Source organism: Homarus americanus, unplaced genomic scaffold (genome assembly GCF_018991925.1).
Source record: "Homarus americanus isolate GMGI-L3 unplaced genomic scaffold, GMGI_Hamer_2.0 scaffold39155, whole genome shotgun sequence".
NCBI lineage: Eukaryota > Metazoa > Arthropoda > Malacostraca > Decapoda > Nephropidae > Homarus > Homarus americanus.
Window position 1 is genome coordinate 9,855,087 of NW_024737042.1, and position 27,523 is coordinate 9,882,609.

The window sequence follows — 27,523 nt, forward strand, 5'->3', positions numbered from 1 at the left end:
GCTTTAACTCGACATTCTACTGTATAGAGTATTTCATAAATTACTAAATCATTTGCAATACAAAGACTAGATTTTATGATACTTTAATATATATCACCAAATGATTTTATTCTTAACAAAATGAAAAGTTTTGATTTAGTGAAATTTTATGGAAAAAGAAAAACAAAACAAAACTTATAACTAGAAACCAGCACACATAACTACTGTACTTCATTAGATAAAAACACCAAAAAATCACAGGTATCTAATAATTACCATGGCAAACTAATAAAATTTTTTCCAAGAGTCATTACGACAGTTGTTACTCAAATTCTAATTCTTTACCTTCATAAAATAATTTATACACCGTAAAATAAGTCGAGGCCCCATCGAATAAGTCACACCCACCGATAATATAAGAGATACATACCTCATAAAGGACAGAACTGATATGTCACCAGCAGTTCCTTCTGTGTGATGTCTGTGCCACTCCTCAAGAAGACAGATACTGGTGGGGTTCAGGTTATCTTGAGCAAGTGACTGTATGAGCATCAATATTTCATTGGAGTTTGGCTATAATGGAAAAGGAAACGGAATTTTTAATAACATTAATGCACATTTTTTCTTCATATAAACTTGTCTCTTCTTGTACCAACAAACAACCAATATCTGATACATTATTTCTTGTGCATAAAACACTCACCAATTAAAAATCTTTAAGAATATTGTACTGCTTCAGGCACTAACCAATTGGAAATCATTATAAATAAGGTGCTGACCAATGTGAAACATCTAAACACATACGGTATTGTTTTAAGCATTTACTTGTAATGCTGCAACAACCCCAGTACAGTACTGTAATCTGATGCTGCCTAGATATCCATCTTCTCTCCTGCTCTCTGTTCAGGTATTACACAGTCATCGACAACAACAATATGTATCCCTTTAAATACTGTATTAGGGGTGTGGTGACCAAGAGGTTTCAGTGCTCACTTCCTGTTCTGACGGTTGCTGGTTTGTGCTCACGGCACCACCAGTCAAACCAGCTGTGAATGGGCACATTACTTTAAAGTTGGGTGGGTAAGTAAAGGTGGTAAAGTGTAGTGTCAGCCACACTTCATCTTTGGGTAACAAAGGTTTAGTATTTGGTAGGCTATACCTGCTCCACTTCCTGCAATAGACCATAAAGCCTATGGGATCCACTTCTTTTTATTTTGTGGGACATAAGGGAGTTCACACAAGGCTGTGTCCTGGCCTATACTCACACTAGGCTCACCTAATACAGTGGTCCCTTGGTTAACGAACACAATTCGCTCCACAGAGTCGTTTGTTAACCAAATCCATTATTTCAATGGGATATTGGGTAATTGGTTCCAGCTCAATGAAAAGTACATACAAAGTATAAACAAAATGCAGTACAGTACACTTACTTTGAGGTGTGTATGTAGAATGTTGCTGGTTGATGATGATGATGGGAATTGGAAGTGGGGTATGGAGAGGGAGAAGAGAAGGAAGTGGGGATAGAGGAGAAATCGCCTTTCTTTGGAAGCAGTAATTTCACCAATAAAATTTTAAGTTCACTAGCTGTAATTACAGATTTTTTTATTTAAATCAACACTGCACTGCACTGCGCTATATATAATTAATCAATATGTTAACTAAATTTCAGAATGACCAATAATTTTAATGTAAAACGTAAAGATACTCTGTATTTAAGTGAGCGACAAACACGATGTTTCCTCCACTGTAAACAAAGTTAAACTGACGCTTTGGCGGGTGAGTCAAGCGACTGATGGGTGCACAAAAAACTAGTTCCCTGTACTGCATATATTATCAATATGTTAACTAAATTTTAAAATGAATAATAATTTTAATATAAAAAATGGAAAAATATTCAAGAGCACAACCTTCTTGATATTTACTCCACTGGAAACGAATGTAAACATAGAACCGATTACTGTATTGGCGGACTAGCTGATCAGCTGATGCTCACAACAAAGCGTGTTTGTCGTAAGGTTGTCGTTAATCGAAGTTTTGTTTGTTAACCGAATTGAAGAGCCTTATAGGAGCTAATTCGTTAATCAAAATTTCGTAAATCGAACCGTTCGTTAACCGAGAGACCACTGTATACTAAAGAATTTACAAGTCAACCCAAGGCATCTGTCATATGGGCCTGGAGTCGTGATATCACTAAGCTTCGCAACTGCGGAGCAACCGTATAAATTATCACAACCGAAACAACCGCACGAACCCACATGGTTGTCGCGGTTGTGAAACTATCACAAATGAGGGTTGAAAACTGAAAAATTCATTGGGCAGTGGGGTCCTCCAACCACTGTGTTGCCATTATGTACAATATGCTACAATAATAGATACAGTGAACAGTGTTTTCAGATCTTTACAGAGATAAACCTTGAGTAACTTGCTTAATTGCAGGTGACCATTTGAAACATACGACCGCCCCAGTCTACCAAATTTTTTTCAAATTACATATTTTCGAGTCCCGACGTTAGTGATTGCGCTGTGTACTGAAAAAATTTTAGTTTGTAATTCCCTTTAAAATGGCTGGCAAGCTTAAAAGTGAGAGTTTTGTGGTGATGAGAAGAAAAAGAGACACCCATTTTAGATTTTCTATGTATTATTTTCGCATTTTCGACTTACGACCTGGATTGGGGTCCTTAACCCCGTTGTAAGTCGGGGACTGCCTGTCGTAGTATTGGACAATCTGATGAGCATAAACCTCTTGTTTTCCCCATTAAAAAGCCATATTTTTTCAATGTATGTCTAGTGCAAACTAAGGGATGTTTCTACTCAAATTAATTGTTAACTTGTAAAGATTCCAGCAATGCAAGTTATATTCTGCTAAGCCAAGTCAGTGACATTTTATTAGAGAAAAACTTAAATGCCCTGTCTTGTATAATCCTGAGTCCCTGACCTGCACCACCCCTCCCCCTCCACTGACAACTTATCATCTGTTGCTGGCTGTGAACACCCCACCTCCTAGCCAGCAGGGGCAGCAAGATGTCGGTGATTAGGATTTTACAGGATGAATTTGGTTTAGGCTTAGTATTTCTCTTATAAAATATCACAGATTTGACTGAACAGAATATAACTTGCATTGCTTGAATCCTTACAAAATAAAAATTAATTTGAGTATAAACATCTCATAATTTGCAGTAGAGATAGAAATTTTAGTCCTTAAGCTTAGCACAGTACATTTGAGTACACTAAAGCAGAGTAATATTTGCTCAAAATTATGGCTTTTTCACAGAAAAATTGTTAGAAGATAAGTTGACAAGTTCACACAGGTTACAGCATTAATCCAAGTTTAAAGTTAAACCAAACAACTGCAACCGTGCAGTTAACTTCCTGATAATCGTAACCGCAAAACTTTGAAAAATGACAACCATGACATCACTAGCCTGGAGTCACATATCATAGACAAGTTGAGAGAAGATTGGTAAATAACTCCTCTATAGTCTGGATATTTGTGAGGCAGTTGGAGTTTTACAAACCAATGGTCATACAGCTGTATTACTGGATTTGGCTCAGACTTTATATTAATCACATACTGTCTCCATAATGAGGGGTTTCAACAGATGATAAACCAGTAAAATAACCATCCCAACAACGTACCCACAATATAGTATATGCGTTCTCCTCACTATAAAGAACATACTGTAAAATAGCTTTACTAACCTGCTTTAGACCAATCTTCAAGAAGGCAAAGACCATCTCTATAATTAAGTTATCAATAGACATGGAATCTGGGTTTTGGTTATCTTTCAAGGTGTCAGATGAGGACACAAAGTCTTGGAGCAGCCTGCACTTTAGGTAAGTCTGTCGTACATCTATTGGTGTGTCCTCCCATGTGCTCTGCAGCTCAAAGATGATCCACTTTTCAAGGGAGATCTGTTAAAACATTAAAATATATATTATTATTGACCTTTCTCTAAACCCTATATATAGTAAAGTATAAATCAGGTGATTTTGAAAGGTCATAGAAATGTGGTAATTTTTGTCAGTGGTCATGGTAGTGATGACAATAGCAGCACAAGCTCATGTATATGAAAGGTGATATAACTATATTATATCAGCTTTCATATACAGTAAGCAAAAGGTTGCATGATAGTATTACGATGGAGTCCCTTCAGTTTGTCAGTCTTGTCTGATCATTATAAATAATATTGTAAGTTCTGAAACTTTTCAAACCTCACATATACTGTCTCTTTACTAAATTTATTCCAAATACTGTACAGATAGTCCTTTTTTAACACAAATTTGCTCTCTGACAGCAGATAACACCAGGTATGCTGACTCAGAAGGGCAAGACAGTAAATTTGCCCTCTGACGGCAGATAACACCAGGTATGCTGACTCAGAAGGGCAAGACAGTAAATTTGCCCTCTGACGGCAGATAACATCAGGTATGCCGACTCAGAAGGGCAAGACAGTAAATTTGCCCTCTGACGGCAGATAACACCAGGTATGCCGACTCAGAAGGGCAAGACAGTACATGTATTATAAAATAATATTAGTATTACAGATTCATATACAGTATATGAAGGATCTTAAGAACATTTAAAAGTCAATATAAATTGATGGTTACATCCTAAATCAAACCTCGAAGTCCTACCTTATGCTTTTGACTTAAAATGTTGTATTTGTTGAAGTAAAGTCTTGAACAAGCTGGAACATTGTAGCCCTTCAGGTGTGAGTACACATCAGCTACTGTGATCTCTTTCTCATCTAAAACACCAAATAAAAAACAATTACTAACAACTACATCTCAGTACCAAACAGGAAAGCCTCCGATAATGACGGTTCTACTAACGACGATTCATATTTAAGACCCAGGTTAATTTAGGACCCATTTCAATTTACGCCATTATTTTCTTCGTATTTACGACGAAAGTAGAATAATAAGAAAAAATCATATAAATAATAATTAAATCCCGATATGTGTTATATACAAAAAAAAAAAAGCCTTGCGCACGGAGGCTGCCGGGCTTCTGAGTGGTGACGCCAGCATCACTAGTATATACTGTACAGTCGCAGCTGGCGAGCCTTTTGTTTTCATGCATCTGAACAGGAAAAGGAGAAAAACTTTCTCAGGTTTCTTACGGCATTTTTGCGTCCCTATTCAACATGAGCAAGAGAGCAAGTGATGGTAGTGCTGGTTCAAAAGCTAAGAGAAAGTGTATAAGTTTAGCAGAGCTAGATGTGTTAAAACGATATGAAAAAGGTGAGAGAGGTCTGTGGATATTACAGTGATCCCTTGGTTAACGAGTTCCCTTCCATAAGATTCTTAACTTCGGTTAACGAGCAATCCCTCGATTAACGAGTTTCTTACTAGCCGACCTCAACATGTTTTCGCTTGCATTTGGCGGTCAACCAGCTGTAGTATTAGTCCGCCAATACAGCTATCGGTTCTAGGGCTTAAATTCCTTACTATTTCAGTAAATATCAAGTTTATACTATTCAATAATTTTAAAAGTTTAATATTAAATTTTTTTAGTCATTTTAACAATTATTGAACATAATTGAAGGTAAGGAAACAAGTTTCATGCGTGCCATCCAGCCTGGCAACACACCAAACAGGCGCCAGTCTCTCTGTCTTTTCAGTGGAAGTAACATCTTGCTTGAGACTCTTCAACTAAATGCTTTTTTGTGTGTTTGCAAGCAAATTATTGGTCATTTTGAAATTTATTTTACATATTGACAATATATAATGCAGTGCAGTGTTGATTTAAAGAAAATAATCTTGAATTACACCAAGAGAACTAAAATTTTATGGGTGAAATGGCGCCATGGGGTGACTTCTCTTCCACCCCAATGCCTTCTCTTCTCCCTTCTCCTCCACCCCCATTCTAATTCCCATCATCATTGATCATCATCATCATCATCATCATCCAGGAGCCTTCTACATACACACCTCAAAGTAAGTGAACTTTTCTACCATTTTTGTTGAATTTAGGCAATTTTCGGTGAGCTGGAACCAATTACCCAAAAACCCATTGAAGCAATGGTTTCGGTTAACGAGCAACCTTCTAGAATGGATTGTGCTCATTAACCGAGGGACCACTGTATATGGAGCAAGCAATGAACATATTTTCTGAAGTGGATCCATTAACAGAACAAAGCATTAAAATTTAAATAAATGCAAATAACCTCTACATAAAGATGTATAATGAGAAAAGAAAGCAGCTGTGCAAGGTTCTTTCGACAGTTTTATTATTCGAAGGCCTAAACCATCAACTTCAGCTACACAATCAAATTCAGCATCATAAGCAGCTTCATCAACTACTTCAGGTTCATTAAGTTTCAGCAACAGCTTTATGGAAAGTTACAGCTTCAACCAGAGTTGAACCTGATGACTTCGTCATCTGAGTAAAAACTAGCACAATATTCATTGGCTGTCCTTATGTTTTAGACTTTACCACCATTGATGAGTAGAATTTTTTTTTTACATTAGTAAATATTATTTAAAACATATATGAACTGTAAATAAGTGTTGCTTTCATATTCTTATGTAGAGAAATGACGATATGTTTTCACATGTATGCAATTACATACCTCTGCGTTCCCAATCCGCCTCGCTTTATTTCTTTACCATTCGTGGTTAGCTGCTTCTATTGTTCCATTTAACATTAAATAACATTACCTAAAACATGTATATTAATTTTTTACATTAATTTTACTACAGCTACAACCAGGGTCTTATTTTCTTAAGTTTCAGGTGGATAACTGATATTATGGATGTAAACACTGACAACAACAAAGCCGTCTCTTATCCTCTTGTGTGTTTTAATAATCTACGTATTATTAATGAATTGTATTGTTCATTTCGCATATATAAAGATTAATCTAATCAAATACATATTCAGTAATAAACAATAATGAATCTTTTGTACATATTCTTAATAAGATAAATGATGCTGTTTCCTTGAATGCGCACATATATGTTGCTGTTTCCAATCCATCTCGGTTTTTTCTTTGCCATTAGTGGTTAGCTACTTCTATTGTTCCATTTATTAACATTAAATAACATTACAGTGGTCCCTCGGTTAACGAACTCAATCCGTTCCAGCAGGTTGTTCATTAACCGAAAAGTTCGTTAATCGAAACCATTGTTTCAATGGGTTTTTGGGTAATTGGTTCCAGCTCACCGAAAATTTCCTAAATTCAACAAAAATGGTAGAAAAGTTCACTTACTTTGAGGTGTGTATGTAGAAGGCTCCTGGATGATGATGATGATGATGATAGGAATTAGAATGGGGGTGGAGGAGAAGGAAGAAGAGAAGGCATTGGGGTGGAAGAGAAGTCACCCCATGACAACATTTCACCCATAAAATTTTAGTTCTCCTGGTGTATTTCAAGATTATTTTCTTTAAATCAACACTGCACTGCATTATATATTGTCAATATGTAAAATATATTTCAAAATGACCAATAATTTGCTTGGAAACACAGAAAAAAAGGATTTAGTTGAAGAGTCTCAAGCAAGATGTTACCTCCAGTGAAAACAGAGAGAGACTAACGCCTGTTTGCTGTGTTAAGAGGCTGGATGCCGCGCATTAAACTAGTCACTTTACCTTCAATTATGTTCAATAATTGTTAAAATGACTAAAAAATTGAATTAAACTTTTAAAATTATTGAATAGTATACACTTCTTGATATTTACTAAAATAGTAAGGAATTTAAGCCCTAGAACCGATTAATGTATTGGTGGACTGATACTAAAGCTGGTTGCCCGGCCAGTGCAAGCGAAAACATGTTGAGGTCGGTTCGTAAGAAATTCGTTAACCGAATTTTTGTTCGTTAACCGAATTGAAGATTCTTATGGAAGGCAGTTCGTTAACCGAAATTTCATTAACCGAGGCATTCGTTAACCGAGGGATCACTGTACTTAAAACATATTTATTAATTTTTTTACATTAACTTTACTACAGCTACAACCAGGGTCTTATTTTCTTATGTAGAACCATCGTCCTGGACTCCCGGCTGTAAACACTAACAAAAACAATGGCGTCCCCTCTCCTCTTGTGTAACCATATTATTATTCATTTATAGGCCTATTGTATAAGGTGCATTCATAAGCAATATTTAAAGAATTTAGTGTAGTTTTTATTTTTCATTAATTTTATTGTTTTGGGGGAAAAGAGGATAAAATGCCACACAAAAGATATGAAAAGGTCACATTGGGGAACGCACCTCATTATTACTTATTGCTTTATTTTAATGGTAATTAATGATTCATGATACGATGATTCACCTTACACTGCAATATTGGAGGACACATTACCTTCGTTATTCGAGGCTTTACTGTACTGTACTGCATTTAAAACACCTTCATAAAAGGGTCTCATATGATGTACAAATATCATAAAATAATGACCTTAGCCTTGGCTATGTGGTCTGTCATGATTTCTGTACACAACACATTCTCAGATGATGATATAACAGCTTAACAAGTTTTCAATGAAATATTCTACCCAGATGGGAATTTATTTGTTCTTGGACAGACAAACAGACTGCTCATGAATGTTAGTTATTACAATCACAAAAATTGTAAACAGCATGGATATAAGATTGAAAAGTGGTGAAATTGTTACCTTGATCATTGTAGATGAGAGGAAGTCGTGGTGCAAGACAACAGTAGAGATGCAGGAGCTGGGGTGGCACATTTTCCTCTTCCATTAGTGACCACTGAAGCCAACTGTCCATGATACTGCAAGAACAAGTGTAGCAATCATTTCCCCTATATTATTGTAGTAACATTTAAATCATTTACTGAAGCAATATCATAGAAATATAAGTTACAAATAGACTACCACTTCAAAAGACAAAACCATAAAGACACCACATAAAATAAAATCTGAACATGATGGAGTTTACCTAACTTGAGAAAGACAGAAATTAAAGCATTTGTCTACACATGTGAGGGTTATCATTTGGACTCGTTATTACAGTATTCCCCAGAGGAAACTTGAATTTTGAAGATATTTGAAGTTACCTGTTAATAAAGCATTAATGGAATTTGCATCTACTATTGCAAGAAAAGTTTAGTGATGTTGGACTATTCATAAGATTACTTTTTTCACTTTCCCAGGCCCCTTCTTGGTATGGTGTTGGGTGGCCAGAACCAAAACTATGAAAGGTCACTTTTCATTCGTTCTAACTGCTGTACCAGATACATTCTACATTGATTTTTACCCTCCACAACAAGGCCACCTGCAGTGTAAAAAAATTTTGCCTGTGAGTGTTGGGATTTGAACTTGAATAACCTTGGTGGTCCAGGTTCGAATCCCAACACTCACAGGTGAATATTATTTACACTGATTTACCTGCGCACATTACAGGTTCTGAGTTAAAGCCCCCTGCAGTTTATATATAAGTACACAGAGCAAAGTTTTGATTGTTGACAAACTACCTTGTAATGGTGACTGACCGGGCTAAACATCACAAGAAGTAATATATTACAGAAGTATCATTAATGTAACGAACTTTTGACATCTCTCATGGAAATGATTGGAGACTAGTTGTAGACATTTTATTGCTGGTGGTACAGCAGTAACACACATTCCTCTTACCATTGTGTCCTGGATTCAATCCCCAGTCCGGGACAGATGTGTCACCACTACTAAACATTGCAGGTCATAACAAAGAACAGACTGACTGACCAAATGGCAAGTAAGGTGGAGGAGAAATGATAAATAAGAATAAAAGAAATAGAGGTACAAGCAGAATCCAATCTATTAAAAAAATATATATATATGCACACATATACATATATTTTTTTTAATTACCAACCTGCAAGCAAAGATAGAAGCCTGCCGAGAATGAAGCTTTAATTTGTCCAAGAAGAGTCTGAAGAAATACTGAGGCTGTTGGTCTGGGGCAGAGGCTTCAATAATAGGGAGAAAGAGACCCTCAATTTTCCACAGTTCAGACAGAATTACACCATAATTTTCAATCTGAAATTTAATTATGTCTGGTATAAATACAATGCAGCAGGAACCCAATGAAAAGTGAAAAATCTACACTTAATTTTCATAGTGACATATACAGTACTGTACAATAGTTTGAGGACCCAAGACTCACTGTCTGCAGAAACTAAACAACAACTTAAAAAAACTCAGGTGCCATTTCTGTATTTTAAAATCTGATTAACAATGACAAACCTTAATGGCTACCAACTTCATAACATTAAACATACTGTATATGAGACTAATGGTGTTAAAGGTAAGAGAGACATTTTAGTATCTGACTGTGATGACTAATTCAAAGTTCAATCTTAAATCTTACACTTAAAGAGACTGGAGGCAAAATTAGAAGGGACAGACAAACTGAAATAAAGGAATAATCATAATTTACCCCAATGTACAAGAATTATACTGGCAATACAACTTATGTTTTTGACCCGCGTGTGTGTGTGTGTGTGTCCTGCCAATAAAACATATCAATAAAGTGCTAAAAAGTGGACCTCCTTTATCCGGGTGAGTACAGTATCTTGGCATTACAAATATGATCTCCAACCTGAGCCCTTTCCTTACCTAAAAAATTTGTTGCCATGAAATTCTGACTTGAAATGCTACTTACTTGATCTTTGCACAGTTCTCCTTGCTGACCAATCTTCACATTGTGTATAAGGTACGTGAAGAGGGCACACTGTAGGGTCACACTTGAAGAGATCAGTGAGACGAACTGTGAGAGAAAGTCAGGTCTTCTCTTTGCACTTTTGTCTGGGCTGGAAATGAGGCAGAGCTTCCCAACAGTTTCCATGATTTTCTGTATCACCTGAACAAAATAAGGCAGGTACAAGAATGTACTGTACTCATGTATCACACAAAAATATGTTTGATAGAAGTTTTTCATCATATGTATATCACTTAAATGCATTTGATGGAAGTTTTCAGGATATGTATACTGTATCACTTAAATGTGTTTGCTATTAGTTTTCAGGGTCAATTACCAAGATGTTTTGATTCGTATGATAATAGTGAACAGTTTAAATTCCATATGATAGGGAACTGTCATCACTAGCTGTCACAGTCTCACAAACATTCTCTCATTTTGAAAAGTAAACTTACATTAACTTCTCACGTGCTATGACTTAAGCCCTTGAGTATGAGTATACAATAATTTAATGCCTTGAATACAATGACTTAGCACTTTGAGTACAGTGGCTTTACCTCTTGAGTACAGTGGTTTTTACCTCTTGAGTACAGTGAATTTACCCCTTGAGTACAGTGACCTAACCCTTTGAGTACAGTGGCTTTACCTCTTGAGTACAGTGGTTTTACCTCTTGAGTACAGTGGCTTTACCCCTTGAGTACAGAGATTTTACCCCTGGAATACAATGACTTAACACCTTGAGTATAATGGTTCATAAGTCAACAATCAAAGGACAAACTTAATTATATCATTGTATGTTTGATTTCCATGTTAATCTTCATGTTATCAAATTTTCAAAGCATTCAATGAAGTACAGCAGGCATGGGCAACCTTTCCTCAGTCATGGGCCGCATTACGATTTGGCACTTTTCTGCGGGCCAACCCACCAAAATTTATATCCTACCTACCTGTAACCCAAAGTAATGTTGATATTGTAATAGCACACACAGTGTAACAGTATGTTGTCATGTCCACCTTACAATAATTTCAGTTTACAATCAGTCTTTTTCCCATTTATGAAACAATTGCATCATAATAATTTTTAAAGTACAGTATTATGTTAATGTTTTTTGGCATTTAACAGAAGATGAGTGAAGTAGTCTGTGAATACATTGATTTTTCCTACAGTTACAGCATTTTTCTTAATTATGAGACACACCCACCAGAATATTGCCAATGTTAATCTTGGCATATGAGGAGCAACAATGAAGCAACCTATAGGCACATATCAGTACAGTGGTCCCTTGGTTAACGAACACAATTCGTTCCACAGAGACATTCGCTAACCAAATATTTTGTTAACCAAATCCATTGTTTCAATGGGATATTGGGTAATTGGTTCCAGCTCACAGAAAAGTAAATACTGTATAAAGTAAAAAAAAAAAAAAAAGAAATGCATTAAAGTACACTTACTTTGAGGGGTGTATGTAGAAGGTTCCTGGTTGATGATGATGATGGGAATTAGAAGTGGGGGTGGAGGAGAAGGGAGAAGAGAAGGAAGTGGTATGGAGAAGAAATCACCTTTCAGGGGACCCATGCTTGATACAGTCATTTCACCAATAAAATTTTAAGTTCACTAGGTGTAATTCAAGATAACTTTATTTAAATCAACACTGCACTGCGCTATATATTATCAATATGTTAACTAAATTTCAGAATGACCAATAATTTCAACGTAAAAATGCAAAAATATTCAAGATACCAACAAAATAGATGTTCACTTCACTGTCAACAAAGCTCAACTGACGCCTTGTGGCTGAGTCAAGCGTCTGATGGGCGCACAAAAAACTAGTTCCCTGTACTGCATATATTATCAATATGTTAAATAAATGTTAAAATGATTTATAATTTTAATATAAAAAATGAAAAAAATATTAAAGAGCACAACTTTCTTGATATTTACTCCACTGGAAACGAATATAAACATAGAACAGATTATTGAATTGGCAGACTAGCCCATCAGCTGATCAGCTGATGCTCACAACAAAACGTGTTGTTCATAAGGATCTTGTTAATCAAAGTTTTGTTCATTAACCGAATTGAAGATCCTTAAGGGAGGTAATTCGTTAACCGAAATTTTGTTAATCGAACCGTTCGTTAACCGAGGGACCACTGTATAAGTACTCCTGAGCATGCTGATTCTGAATTTGTGGTCCACGATTCGATTGCAGGGTAATTAATGGTCGTAATGACCACTAACCTGGGGCTTAAGTGTCAAGAAATGGGGAAGATTAATAAAGAAATCTTATGAAAAGAGCCACACTTACCGAATACTGTACAGTGATCCCTCGGTTAACGAGCGCCCCGATTAACGAGATTTTGGTTAACGATTTACCTTCCATAAGATTCTTAACTTCGGTTAACGAGCAATCCCTCGATTTACGAGTTTTTTACGAGCCGACCTCAGCATGTTTTCGCTTGCATTTGGCGGTCCACCAGCTGTAGTGTTAGTCCGCCAATACAGTAATCGGTTTAGGGCTTAAATTCCTTACTATTTTAGGAAATATCAAGAAGTTTATACTATTCAATAATTTTAAAAGTTTAACATTAAATTTTTTAGTAATTTTAACAATTATTGAACATAATTGAAGGTGCCAATCTCTCTCTCCTCTCAGTGGAGGTAACATCTTGCTTGAGACTCTCTTCAATAAAACACTTTTTTTCTGTGTTTGCAAGCAAATTATTGGTCATTTTGAAATTTATCTTACATATTGACAATATATAATGCAGTGCAGTGCAGTGCTGATTTAAAGAAAATAATCTTGAATTACACCAAGAGAACTAAAATTTTATGGGTGAAATGGCACCATGGGGTGACTTCTCTTCCACCCCAATGCCTTCTCTTCTCCCTTCTCCTCTACCCCCATTCTAATTCCCATCATCATCATCATCATCCAGGAGCCTTCTACATACACACCTCAAAGTAAGTGTACTTTTCTACCTTTCTTGTTGAATTTAGGCAATTTTCGGTGAGCTGGAACCAATTACCCAAAAACCCACTGAAACAATCATTTCGGTTAACGAGTTTTTCGGTTAACGGGCAACCTGCTGGAAAGGATTGTGCTCGTTAACCGAGGGACCACTGTAATGTTATTTAATGTTAATAAATGGAACGCTAGAAGAAGCTAACCACTAACGGTAAAGAAATAAAGCAAGACGATTGGGAACACCAACGTATGTACAGTAAGTGCATATATGTGAAAATATATCATCATTTCTCTACATATGAATATGAAAGCAACACTTATTTACTGTTCATATATGTTTTAAATAATATTCACGAATGTAAAACAAAATAATTCTACTCACCAATGGTGGTAAAGTTTAAAACATAAGGACAGCCAATGAATATTGTGCGAGTTTTTACTCAGATGACAAAGTCATCAGGTTCAACTCTGGTTGAAGCTGTAGCTTTCCATAAAGCTGTTGCTGAAACTGTTACTGAACCTGAAGTCACTGTTGAAGCTGCTTATGATGTTGAATTTGATGGTGTAGCTGAAGTTGATGGTTTAGGTCATTTGCATTGATATAAATTTTAATGCTTTGTTCTGTTAATGGATCCACTTCAGAAAATATGTTCATTGCTTGCTCCATATAATATCCACAGACCACTCACCTTTCTCATATCGTTTTAACACATCTAGTTTCTCGACTAAGCTTATACAATTTCTATTAGCTTTTGAAACAACACTACCATCACTTGCTCTCTTGCTCATGTTGAATAGGGATGCAAAAATGCTGTAAGAACCTGAGAAGATTTTTCTCCTTTTCCTGTTCAGATGCTGCAATTGTTTATAGTAGTGATGCTGGAGTCACCACTATCAAGCCCGGCAGCCTCCATGCACAAGGCGTGTTTTTTTTTTTTATCGGGATTTAGTTATTATTTATACGAAAATGTAATATATTTTTTATAATTTCATCGTAAATACGAAGAAAATAATGGCGTAAATTGAATTAGGTCCTAAATTAACCAGGGTCTTAGATTTGAATCTTCGTTTGTTGAACCGTCGTTATTGGAGGCTTTACTGTATAGGTACTCCTGAGCATGCTAATTCCGAATCTGTGGTCCATGATTCAATTGCAGGGTAATTAGTGGTCGTAATGAAGCTTGGAAAATTTTAATTACATTATTTCAATGTTAATTACTCGCCAACTATGGGTTTACGAGGTGCGATTTTGGTGTTTTTGTTATTCTGGAAATATTTAATTAGTAAAACCCTTTAAATTCCAATTCCAAAAGAAAAGTATATTTCGGTCAAAAAATTACTAAGACATAAGGCTTAATATTTTGGCGGTTTGGGGCAAAATTTAGATTTAGTTGAAAATCTCCTTATAGGTACTCCTGAGCATGCTGATTCTGAATCTACTAAATTAATTTAACCCTGTATGACCACTGCTTATGATCCCACTTGGACTTACCAAACCTTAGTTAATTCCCAAGTGACCCACTGCCACATAGCAACTAATCCATCAAGCAGTCCGAGCAGAACTTGGCCCGTAAACTCACACAAGTTTAAATTTTATATTGTTTACTATTTATACTTATTTCACCGTTACATTTAATTAGTTACTTACTCTTAGGTGATGAAACAACAATGAATTGTGTGTGAAGATTATTCTTTTAATAAATATTGCTTTACTCACCATAAACTGGCTGCATCTACCTGAACCACGGGTCACATTAAATAGAATTTCTCAATCACTCTGCGGGCCGCACAAACACATGGTCCGGGCTACGGGTTGCCCATGCCTGAAGTACAGTATAGTACTTAAGGTTTGAACTAGATCATTCAAGAAAACAGTCCCTTACGAGTACATTAAAACACAAATAGTTCATCAAAACACATACCTGATATGGTACCATTTTTGGATTGAATTTTCTTGCATCCACGGTCAGATATTTAACATCCTTTAACATAGAGTCTGATAACTTCATCATTTCTTCAATCTTCCCTGAAATTCGGGAGAGACATGGTAACACAAGGGGTGATGTGGCTGTACTTTCATCCTGGTTACTTGTGGCTTCATCAACAAGTTCTTGTAGCATAGTAGAAAGTTCTATGATTGGTTCTTCAACAGTTATGTCTTGTGTAACATCTATGAATACACCTGAAGTAGAAATGGCACAAGAAATAAGACTCACACTAACAATGAGTTAATATGAAGGTAAGAGGAGGCAGCTGGGCAAAGGAATACAGTGATATCCCCATTAGACAGAATAATTGGTGTAGAACTCTTCCGGGTATGAGATGTTTCTCTCAAACCCGGAAAAAATCCCACATCCCCGGAATGTTTCCGGGTGCTGGGAAAAGTTTTCAGAGAATCTAAAGTATGCATCAGTTAGGTTGGGTTGGGTTAAGTTAGGAAAGGTGTCAGGGAGGGTAAACTGTGACAGTTGAAGTTATACAGTACTACCTGATCCAAGCAAAACCAAGTGATTTAAAAGTGAAAAATATAATTAATTGGTCATTGTGTGAAGCAGTAACACAAAAATAAAGCTTGAAGACATATACAGTATTGTATATTTCCTTCATGTAATGAAACCCACAACACTTCACATACTACAGTCGAGTAATATGAAACTGTAGTTTTGTTGATTCACTTCCAAATACTGTAAGCTTAACTATATTTCTTAGGAGTTTGTTATCTTGGATGCTTTGGACTTGTAAGAGGTGAGGATGTGTGTGCAGTGAACTCGGAGTTGGTCAACGATGGTCATGGAATGTACAATCAAGCCAATCCCTTGTAGGGTCACTATCCTGTGCTTCTCTAATAATTTATTTGAGTTTATCTTGCAAATTTTTCTAGCCATAAGCTGTCCTCTGCTCAACACCAAGCCATAGCTATCATCTCCCATCCAAGGCCTGGCACTTATCATGAATGCTTACAACAATCTTCTGCCTGTACTGAGCATCAAGAAAGAAGATGCAGGCTGGATGTAATTGATCATCATGATATATAGTAGTTTTGTAGAAAGACAACATCCAACATCCCATAACTGTGGCCGTCAACTGTATGACAGCTGCCCCAGATGGTCCAAGTCCTACTCATGCCACTGACAGGTTCAAGACATACAGGGGAGCACACTCTTGCTTGTGAATGACTGGTTTGCTTCCCTCACTGAGCCCACATCATCTGGTATGTCTGGATTATGATTTAAACACCAACTTTTCATGAGCTGATAACTACAGTACAGATAGAAGCTTGAGATGGATATTAAAAATGCAAATACAGTAGTACAGTACAGTATTACCTCATATTGTGAATACAGGTTGTACCTCTCTAGTCCGGCAACCTCGGGACCTGACCGGTGCCGGACCATGGAAATTCACGCTTTTCCTGGATAGATAGTGACTTGTCCTTATGCTTGGAAGCACTAGCATCACTTTCTCTGCATCATGGTCTCTTTGAAGACATATTGAAGGGTTAAATGTTGTATAGTAGCTTCTCAAATTTCGCGAGTTTTTAATTCAATGTATTTTATTGGAACACACACACACAAAAAATAAATAAAAATTTTGACGGCGGAAACTTGAATTCGACGGGTTTGAACAGCCCGCCAACGTGCAGACGACGTGCAAAATCGTGTAAACAGCGTCATTTCTCTTATGTACAAAAGATTCATTATTGTTTATTACTGAATGTCTTTTTTATTGAATTAATGTTTATGTGTGCAAAATGAGCAATACAATTCATTAATAATACGTAGAATATTAAAACACACGAGGAAATGACACAGCATTGTTTTCGTCGATTACAAAACCAGTGACGACTGGTTCTACATATAAAACTGAAGAAAATAAGACCTTGGTTGTAGCTGTAGTAAAATTAATATGGTTGTTTTAAGTAATGTTATTTAATGTTAATAAATGGAACAATAGAAGTAGCTAACGATAAAGGTAAAGAAGAAAGAGAGATCGCGTATGTAAGTGCGCACACGTGAAAACATATCGTCATTACTTTACACAAGAATATGAAAGCAACACTTATTTACTGTTCATATATATTTTAAATAATGTTTCTGAATTTGTTTTTATGGCATTAATGTTTGTGTGTGCAAAATTAACAATACAATTTTTTAATAATACATGGAATATTAAAACACACGATGAGACGAGACGGCTGCCGGCATTGTTTATGTTAAAGCTTACAAAACCAGTGACTGATTGGTTCTACATATAAAACTGAAGAAAATAAGACCCTGATTGTAGCTGTAGTAAAATTAATGTAAAAAATTAATATGGTTGTTTGAAGTACCTGTAATGTTATTTAATGTTAATAAATGGAACAATATAAGTAGCTAACCATTAATGGTAAAAAAAAAAGTGAGACTGCGCGTATGTAAGTGCGCACATGTGAAAACATATCGTTATTACTCTACATAAGAATATGAAAGCAACACTTATTTACTGCTCATATATATTGAAGGGTTAAATGTTGTACTCTGTATAGACAAGCAGAGAGAGAGAGCAGCCGAATTGCCGGATGTAAACAAACCTTAATTTCCCGCGGCTTTGTTGTTGTTATTTTTTATAGGGATTAGCCCACCCGGGCATAGGTCACTGACCCACATTGGGGCCTGAGGGGCAAAAATTTAATACTCCTGTAATAACAATAATAATTCAGATAAAAAAAAAAAGCTGCCCATCTACCTATTGGACAAACTAAAATTGTTCCGGACCACAGAATGCCGGACTAGAGAGGTACAACCTGTACTATGGGAGGCAATTAACTAATAATAAGAATAACGTGAGGTCTACTGTACAGTGTGCTTAAAAAAAGAAGGAAATAGTCATATTAGCTACTGTACCTGTTAATAAATCTGAGGACTCTTTCTGACAAGCTTCGATGTAACTGCTATACATATTGAATGAAATTTTCCCAGCTGAATGGAGCGCCCCAATTAATTTTGCCCGTGCATCTGGAACATCTGGTAACTGCCTGTGAATGAGTAAGTACTGTTAATTAATTACTGTATTGTTTCTATCAATCTATTTCTTTACAAAGCTGCCATATTGTCAACATTGTAGCACCATCCTATAATCTACTTATGCATGTAAACATTTGGTTATCTTAATTTCTATACACATCTTAAAATTCTGATACTGTACCTTGATATACTCTCTCAAGATCACCTTAGTTATTTGCTACATATCTCAATCCCAAAATGCATATAATATTTCTGGTATCTTACTCAACTTCAATGATTTACTATGTACACATCAATGGGTCACTCTTCCCTTCTTTGTATCTTTCTAAAACTCAGAATATATTTCACCTTTTCTATTCTTCTCATTTGCTGTTCTCTCTTTATAACATGAGTTTGGAGTGTTTACCCCCCCCCCCCTACCTATAGTAACTTGTAAATTATCCTTCTACTGTACTTAGATATTTTTTTTAATTAACATATACCACATACTGATCCTTTCCTCTTTTCCATTATCAACAGCCCATCACTTTAACCTTTTCACTACGGGGACACCATTTGTAATACTCTTGGGTTTAGGGAGGTGCTCTCCGGTGAGAAGCTTGGGCTCTGGCCGGTCACTCACCTCACAACAACTGACAGCACCACATGAGAGATAATTGTACGTAATGAGTCATAGCAAATTTTCTATCTGAGGTAAAAAGGTTGGTTTTGTTCCATTAGCATTGTAAATACATTATCTACAAATAGTTTGATACAGATAATCACAATAAAATCATTAAATCTATACATAAGTGTGATAATAACACAAATTGTAGTGCATGGCTGCCACTCAAGCTCCCAAATGCATATAATCCTCCCTCAAAATTTCTAGATTTTTACATAAATTATACATAATGTGCTTATTAAAGTATATTACTTTCAAAATTCATATATAATAATAATTGTAAATTATTGGTTAAAGATAATGCATAAAAATATTATTATTACTGTACAGTGGTCCCTCGGTTAACGAGCGCCTCAGTTAACGAGATTTCGGTTTACGAGTTACCTTCCATAAGATTCTTAACTTCGGTTAATGAGCAATCCCTCGATTAACGAGTTTCTTACGAGCCGACCTCAACATGTTTTCGCTTGCATTTGGCAGTCCATCAGCTGTAGTATTAGTCCGCCAATACAGTAATCAGTTCTAGGACTTAAATTCCTTACCATTTTAGCAAATACCAAGAAGTTTATACTATTCAATAATTTTAAAAGTTCAATATTAAATTTTTTAGCCATTTTAACAATTATTGAATATAATTGAAGGTAATGAAACTAGTTTTATGCGCGCCATCCAGCCTCTCAACACACCATACAGGCGTCAGTCTTTGTGTCTTTTCAGTGTAGGTAACATCTTGCTCGAGACTCTCTTCAACTAAACGCTTTTTTCTGTGTTTGCAAGCAAATTATTGGTCATTTTGATATTTATTTTACATATTGATAATATATAATGCAGTGCAATGTTGATTTAAAGAAAATAATCTTGAATTACACCAAGAGAACTAAAATTTAATGGGTGAAATGGCGGCATGGGGTGACTTCTCTTCCACCCCGATGCCTTCTCTTCTCCCTTCTCCTCCACCCCCATTCCAATTCCCATCATCATCATCATCATCATCCAGGAGCCTTCTACATACACACCTCAAAGTAAGTGTACTTTTCTACCTTTTTTGTTGAATTTAGGCAATTTTCGGTGAGCTGGAACCAATTACCCAAAAACCCATTGAAACAATGGTTTTGGTTAATGAGCAACCCTCTAGAACGGATTGTGCTCGTTAACCGAGGGACCACTGTATTATTATTTTTTTTACGAAAATAAATGAATTTCTGTATTTACATGTTAGATGTTGGAGCATTTGGTGATGTTCCTCTCCCTCCCACCCCCCATCCTCTGTGCCCCACGGTGCCGTACTTAGCCTGAACAAGGTGACTAAATATAGTTTCAGTGGGAGTACGGGTAGCGTACACATGTGAGGGAGATGAGCGGTCACGAGGTAAGCCGTGCTGTGATGGCCGAGATACCACATGTGCCACACTTTTTTATATTTCCTTTTAGCCACAACATGCTGGGCAGTTCCTTTCACACTAGGACTGCTTGTTGAAGGGCCAGACAAACTATCACTTCCACTAAAAGGGCCAGGGACACTATCAACACATGGTGCAATCTCCTTGTACTTTTTACGTTTTCCCATCCCTTCGCCTTCACCAGCAACACAAGGCATGGTTCAAAACTATCACAACATTGTTATCAATAAATGAAATCACTGTGATGAACGAGAAATCAGCACAAGCCATGAGAAAATAATGGAAAATGCTGGTCAAGGTTGCGTCCTGTGCCGCTGAACCACAAGGGCGACAGGTGTGATCACTCACGTAACCTTGGAGGCAGTCTACATAGGTGCCAGATCACACCAACAGTATTATTACCAAATGTGCATCTTGCTTATCTAGTGTTCATACGGAAACATAAAAAATTATTTTATTATAATTTTTTATTTCATAACACAAATTTGAGTATGAAAACCCCAAGAGTGTTAATATTTTATTTGGCAAATATGAAACAATTTTATTCACCTCACAGGGAACCCCGCACACAGGTGGTTAAGACAATTGGATCCATGAATCTTCATCTTTCACAATCCAGTACACTAATATCACTACTGTACATAGGAATTACTGTACCTGCACTTTGTATCGTATCTGAATCTATCATTGTGCTTAGGTTTCACAATAGGGTAAATGCATGTGCCCCTCATCAGTGAGTGCTGGGTGTAATCCAGTGTGAAACTACCAAACATGGCAGGTTATCTCCAGGTTCTCCAGTTTCCTCCTGTACTAATGTGGTATGAGGAATTCCAGAGACAACTATTTGGTGATTTAGAGTATTTTTTAGTATGGATGTGTATTTTTGTAAGTCCCGAGGAGGAAAAAAAAAGTATATTTTGTGGATTCGAAATGGGGTTTGCTACCAGCGAATGCAGCCCAGCCTGGGGAAAGGACGTCACGGTTTGTTTACGTTACGAGAAGGTGCATTAGCAGGGTCCAGCAAGAGGTATTTTTAGCTCTATTAGGGTGTGTTTGAAAGGTTGTGCATAATGAGTGTTATATGAAGAATGTGATGAATGCACGGAGGGAGTTTGTAAGCCAAAATAAGGCTACTAAAGGCATTGCTATACAGCCATTCATCCCCTGCCACCCCAGAATGAGTCAGTGCCGAGAGTCCACCCCCTTGTTATGCTGGTGGGTTGGGCTTGTTATGCCCTGTTTAGTTCCTACTAATGTGTTGTGCCAATATGCGATTATGACAACAGTTTATGCTTGTTTTGTATGTATAATGTATAATGACTGGTTATATCTGATCTAGGTCCCAGCCTTTTCTTCCTCGGGTGATTTCTAGAGTAAATAAAGGAGAGAAAATTACAAATGTGTGTCCTATCCCTGCTATGGGAGTCCGCTGCTCTGTTCATGCTACACTAACACTGGACAATGAAGGTCATAACTAAGTAACAAAGAATGGATTGACCATCTAAATAGCTAGTAAACTGATAAGTGTTGGAAATGATAAATTAATACAATTTCTTAACATGAAGTATGTACCTGTAAAATCTAAGGTGCCCTCCTATCAATTATTCTTCAATGCTTTTCTTATTCACTTAATTTCTGTCAACATAATACCTTATGAAAGCTTATGTTCTGCATAAAAAAAATAGATTCTAGTTTCCTCTTAATATAATTGTCATTACTACAACTATCCAGTAAACTACAGTGTTACTATCATTACACCTACAGTAACTTGTCACCAGCATACTGTACTACCTTCCTAGAACTATTACTACACCTATACCTAGCCTCCAGCAGACTCTCCTCCTAAGAACATTAATACATACATACTGTACTATCTAAGCTCCAGCAACCTACTAACATGTATGAAGAGAAAACCTTACCTGGGTATTAACAGAGCAGGCAGGAAGGCTGAACGAAAGTGTGGCTTGCGAAAAATTGATGCCTCTAAGATGAAGTTAGCTATTTTTCCAGTTTCACTGAAGTGCTTCACAGCAGATTCTACCTCCTCCGCTACCTACAAAAATAAACATATGCACCAACCAATTACTTAAAACTATAACTGAAGACGCCATAACTTCACTTCTACAGTACCATTTTTTTATCACCATTACCCCCAAAAAAAAAAAAATTATATATATGTATATATATATATATATATATATATATATATACATACATACATACATACATACATACATACATACATATATATATATATATATATATATATATATATATATATATATATATATATATATATATATATATATATATATATATATATATATACACACAGGTTGACAACCCTTTATCCGAAATTCCGAAAACCGAAAAGCTCTGAAAACCGAACCGAAATTTTTTTGTGGAGGATTTTTTTTTTTTTTATGGGCATTAGCCCACCCGGGCACATGTCACTGACCCACATCGGGGCCTGGGGGGTGAAAATGTAATAGTAATAATAATTATAATAATACAGGTAATAATGATAATACAGTGTCACTGACCCACATCGGGGCCTGGGGGGTGAAAATGTAATAGTAATAATAATTATAATAATACAGGTAATAATGATAATACAGTAATAATAATAATTATTCATAGAAAATAAAAATTTTAATAAAAAATACAAAAATAAAATAAAAATGATAATAATAATAACACTGCAATAATGAAATAATAATAATAATAAAGAAATACAAGAATGAAAAAATAGATCAAAGGTGAGAAACATGACCTAGACCTATGAATAATTATTATTATAATTATTATTATTATTATATTTTAGCCCCCAGGCCCCAATGTGAGTCAGTGACCTGCTGTGCTCGGGTGGGCTGATCCCTGTGTATATATATATATATATATATATATATATATATATATATATATATATATATATATATATATATATATATATATATATATATATATATATATATATATATATATATATATATATATATATACAGCCCCTCCCCGACTTACGACAGGGTTAGGAACCAAAATCCGGGTCGTAAGTTGAAATGGTCGTAAGTTAGAAATGCTTAAAAAATCATAGAAAATTTAAAATGGGTGTCTCTTTTTCTTCTCAGCACCACAAAACTCTCACTTTTAAGCTTGCCAGCCATTTTAAAGTGAATTACAAAAAAAAATTTGTCAGCAAACAGCGCAATCACTGACACAGGGACTCGAAAATACGTAATTTGACAAAAAATTTGGTACGACTGAGGCGGCCGTATGTGCTGGTGGTTGTAAGTCAAGTAGGTCGTGAGTCGGGGAGGAGCTGTACAGTGGTCCCTCGGTTAATGAACACAATTCGTTCCACAGTCGTTCGTTAACCAAAAATTTTGTGAACCGAATCCATTATTTCAATGGGATATTCGGTAATTGGTTCCAGCTCACAGAAAAGTACATACTAAGTAAAGCCGATAATGCATAAAGTCAAACACTCCTAAAATTCCCATAAATCGCCCTTAAATCACTATATATATATATACGTACATATACAGTACACTCTTACTCTTAAATCACTACTGTAATGTGATACAGGTGATTAATTTTTATCTCTTGTGCAAAATATATGACGTTTATATTAAAATTATTCACTGTCTTGCAAGGATTCCAGCAATGTAAATTATATTCACCTAACTTTAGTCTGTGATATTATACAAGATAAAAACTTAAAGCCTACTGTAACCACCAAACCCTTGCTGGGAGGGAGGGAGGGAGGGAGGGAGGGGTGACAGTGACATGTTTGACAGTTAGTGAAGTATTGATTTGTTTATTTATGTCCTTTAGATTGAGTTTATGTTTTTTGCTTATAAAATATCATAGAAGTGACTGGGGAGAATATAATTTACATTGCTGGAATTCTTATAAGATAGTGATTAATTTTAATGTAAACATACCATAGTTTGCACTAGACAAAAATTTTAGTAATCATTTTGTACATTATTTTGATTACATGTACAGTACAGATTTGCCCTTAGGACAGTGTGTGCATGTAAATGAATTTCAATAAATGAGTAAAGTTACATAATCGAGCAAAAAATAATAGTTGAAAACTTTATGTAGACATACGGGTAAATTTTAGAATGACCAATAATTATACAGTCAACCCTCGCTTTACACGGTCCCACTTTACGCGTTTCCATGTTTACGCGGTACCCTGCCGAAACCGGAATGCTCACTTTCCGCGGTGTGTGTACCCTTTTACGTGGAGAGCGGCGCGAGCAGCGTGCGCACAAGGTCGCCCAGTCATCAAAACATTACCGAGTTCTTCACCCGCCACCCACCACAGCCGGCCCAAGTCAGTGATAGTGATAATTATAGTGAGGATATGGACTTTGAGGGGTTTGACAAAGAGGCCCTGCAAGCCTCTGTGGTGGAAAGTGATACAAGTGATACAGGTGAGGGCCAATAATCTGCCCTCTGCCTCGGAACCAACCGCCCATCCCAGTGTGCCCAGCCATCTATTCTACTAATGTAAGTGTTGAAAAACCTAATATTATTGATATTTCTCTTAATTATTAATTGTGTGTGCATACCATCATAAAGTTAAGATAATATTTTTACTACAACATAGTTGTGTGTCGTCAAAAAGTGGAGTTTGGGGGTCGGCCCGGTCTCTATTTCAATTAATCCCATATGTTATGTTGTTCACTTTACGTGTTTCTCACTTTCCGCGGTACCCTGTGGGTTATATTAACGAAATTTCGATTAACGAACTGCCTTCCATAAGGATCTTCAATTCGGTTAACGAAAAAAATTCGGTTAACGAAGTTCTTACTAACCGACTTCAACATGTTTTCACTTGCATTGACAGGGCAACCAGCTTTAGTATCAGTCAGCCAATGCATTAATCGGTTCTAGAGCTTAAATTCCTTACTATTTTAGTAAATATCAAGAAGTTTATACTATTCAATAACTTTAAAAGTTTAATATTCAATTTTTTAGTCATTTTAACAATTATTGAACATAATTGAAGGTAAAGTGACTAGTTTAATGCGCGGCATCCAGCCTCTTAACACAGCAAACAGGAGTTAGTCTCCCTCTGTTTTCACTGGAGGTAACATCTTGCTTGAGACTCTCTTCAACTAAACGCTTTTTTTCTGTGTTTCCAAGCAAATTATTGGTCATTTTGAAATATATTTTACATATTGACAAAATATAATGCAGTGCAGTGTTGATTTAAAGAAAATAATCTTGAATTACACCAAGAGAGCTAAAATTTTATGGGTGAAATGGCGCCATGGGGTGACTTCTCTTCCACCCCAATGCTTTCTCTTCTTCCTTCTCCTCCACCCACCATTCTAAATCCCATCATCATCATCATCATCCAGGAGCCTTCTACATACACACCTCAAAGTAAGTGAACTTTTCTACCATTTTTGTTGAATTTAGGAAATTTTCGGTGAGCTGGAACCAATTACCCAAAAGCCCATTGAAACAATGGTTTCGGTTAACGAACGACCTTATGGTACGGATTGAGTTCGTTAATGGAGGGGTCACTGTGTGTGTGTGTGTGTGTATATATATATATATGTATGTATGTATGTATGTATGTATGTATGTATGTATGTATGTATGTATGTATGTATGTATGTATGTATGTATGTATGTATGTATGTATATATATATATATATATATATATATATATATATATATATATATATATATATATATATATATATATATATATATATATATATATATATATATATATAATTTCTTTATTCTTTGATTTCTTCACAAAAATATCTACAATATGGTACAATATTTTCAGCATTCCTGTAAAAAAATAGCACAAATACAAACTTTATTCTTGGTTTTCAACGACTGATGCTCAATAGAACAATCCTCTAACTTCTCCCTTAATTCTTGAAGTCTTGCTTTTGCCAGGTAGCAGTAGTCACTCAGGATCTAAAGAAATACCACAGGCATAAATAAAATGACTGCATATTACAGATTTATATTTAAAGAGAAAGAATATCTACTCAGGGAACCTACAGTACAGTATTTGGATTTGTGAGTTCACATGATAATGGAGTTCATGAAAACATTCCATCGCACCGACTGAATACAATAATATGAAGTTTTGGGGTACTTCAAATGACTCAGGTGGCTCTCTTAGCGAAGATTAACGCAGTGGCGATTGTAGGGATTAATCCTCGTGTGCCACTAACTGTGTACGTTCAGAATCAAACGACCATTAAGTGTATGTTGGTGAGAGGAGTTGTGTGTTGGTGAGAGGAGTTGTGTGTTGGTGAGAGGAGTTGTGTGTTGGTGAGAGGAGTTGTGTGTTGGTGAGAGGAGTTGTGTGTTGGTGAGAGGAGTTGTGTGTTGGTGAGAGGAGTTGTGTGTTGGTGAGAGGAGTTGTGTGTTGGTAAAAGGAGTTGTGTTCTTATGAGTATTTGTGAGAGTTGTAGTGTTCTTGCACAAGGACTGGAGAGAAAAAGCTACATGCTAACACACGTGGAAACCAAAAGGATTAGTGAAAATTACTTGTTATTTTCTGAAACAAAAACAAAAAACAAGAGGAAAGCAGTTCTTTTTATTTTATCTGTTTTTCCCAAATTACTATCCAATAAACAATAATTATTATAAAATAAAAAGTAGTGAAGCTCATTAAAAAAATATATACAATACCTCTTTACAGCCTTTTGGTGTGAATATTTGATTTGTGAGATGAGCACGAAGACAATATGCTGGCTCATGGGGCACCAAGTCCGTCAGAAACTGTATCTATGGAGGAGGGTAAATCATTAAAGACTGCACCTACAGATACACTATCTCTGACTTTTACAGCAGTTCTGGAATTTCTCAAAGCATCTGAT

General features: G+C 36.0%; 1 protein-coding gene across 8 annotated transcripts in view; it reads right to left on the bottom strand.

Moving 5' to 3' along the window:
* LOC121872690 overlaps window positions 1-27,523 on the bottom strand; it is an 88,595-nt gene that overhangs the window by 6,237 nt on the left and 54,835 nt on the right. For 7 of the 8 annotated variants that reach the window (XM_042375679.1, XM_042375686.1, XM_042375678.1 and 4 more), the window contains 11 exons: window positions 27,336-27,431; window positions 26,505-26,609; window positions 22,570-22,703; window positions 18,467-18,597; window positions 15,506-15,765; window positions 10,582-10,779; window positions 9,793-9,956; window positions 8,595-8,710; window positions 4,615-4,727; window positions 3,679-3,891; window positions 410-552 (listed from right to left, as the gene is read on the bottom strand). In XM_042375679.1, the coding sequence (XP_042231613.1) occupies window positions 410-552; window positions 3,679-3,891; window positions 4,615-4,727; window positions 8,595-8,710; window positions 9,793-9,956; window positions 10,582-10,779; window positions 15,506-15,765; window positions 18,467-18,597; window positions 22,570-22,703; window positions 26,505-26,609; window positions 27,336-27,431 (1,673 nt within the window). The remainder of the gene's footprint in view (window positions 1-409; window positions 553-3,678; window positions 3,892-4,614; window positions 4,728-8,594; window positions 8,711-9,792; window positions 9,957-10,581; window positions 10,780-15,505; window positions 15,766-18,466; window positions 18,598-22,569; window positions 22,704-26,504; window positions 26,610-27,335; window positions 27,432-27,523) is intronic. The other variant, XM_042375683.1, reaches the window with a different exon arrangement.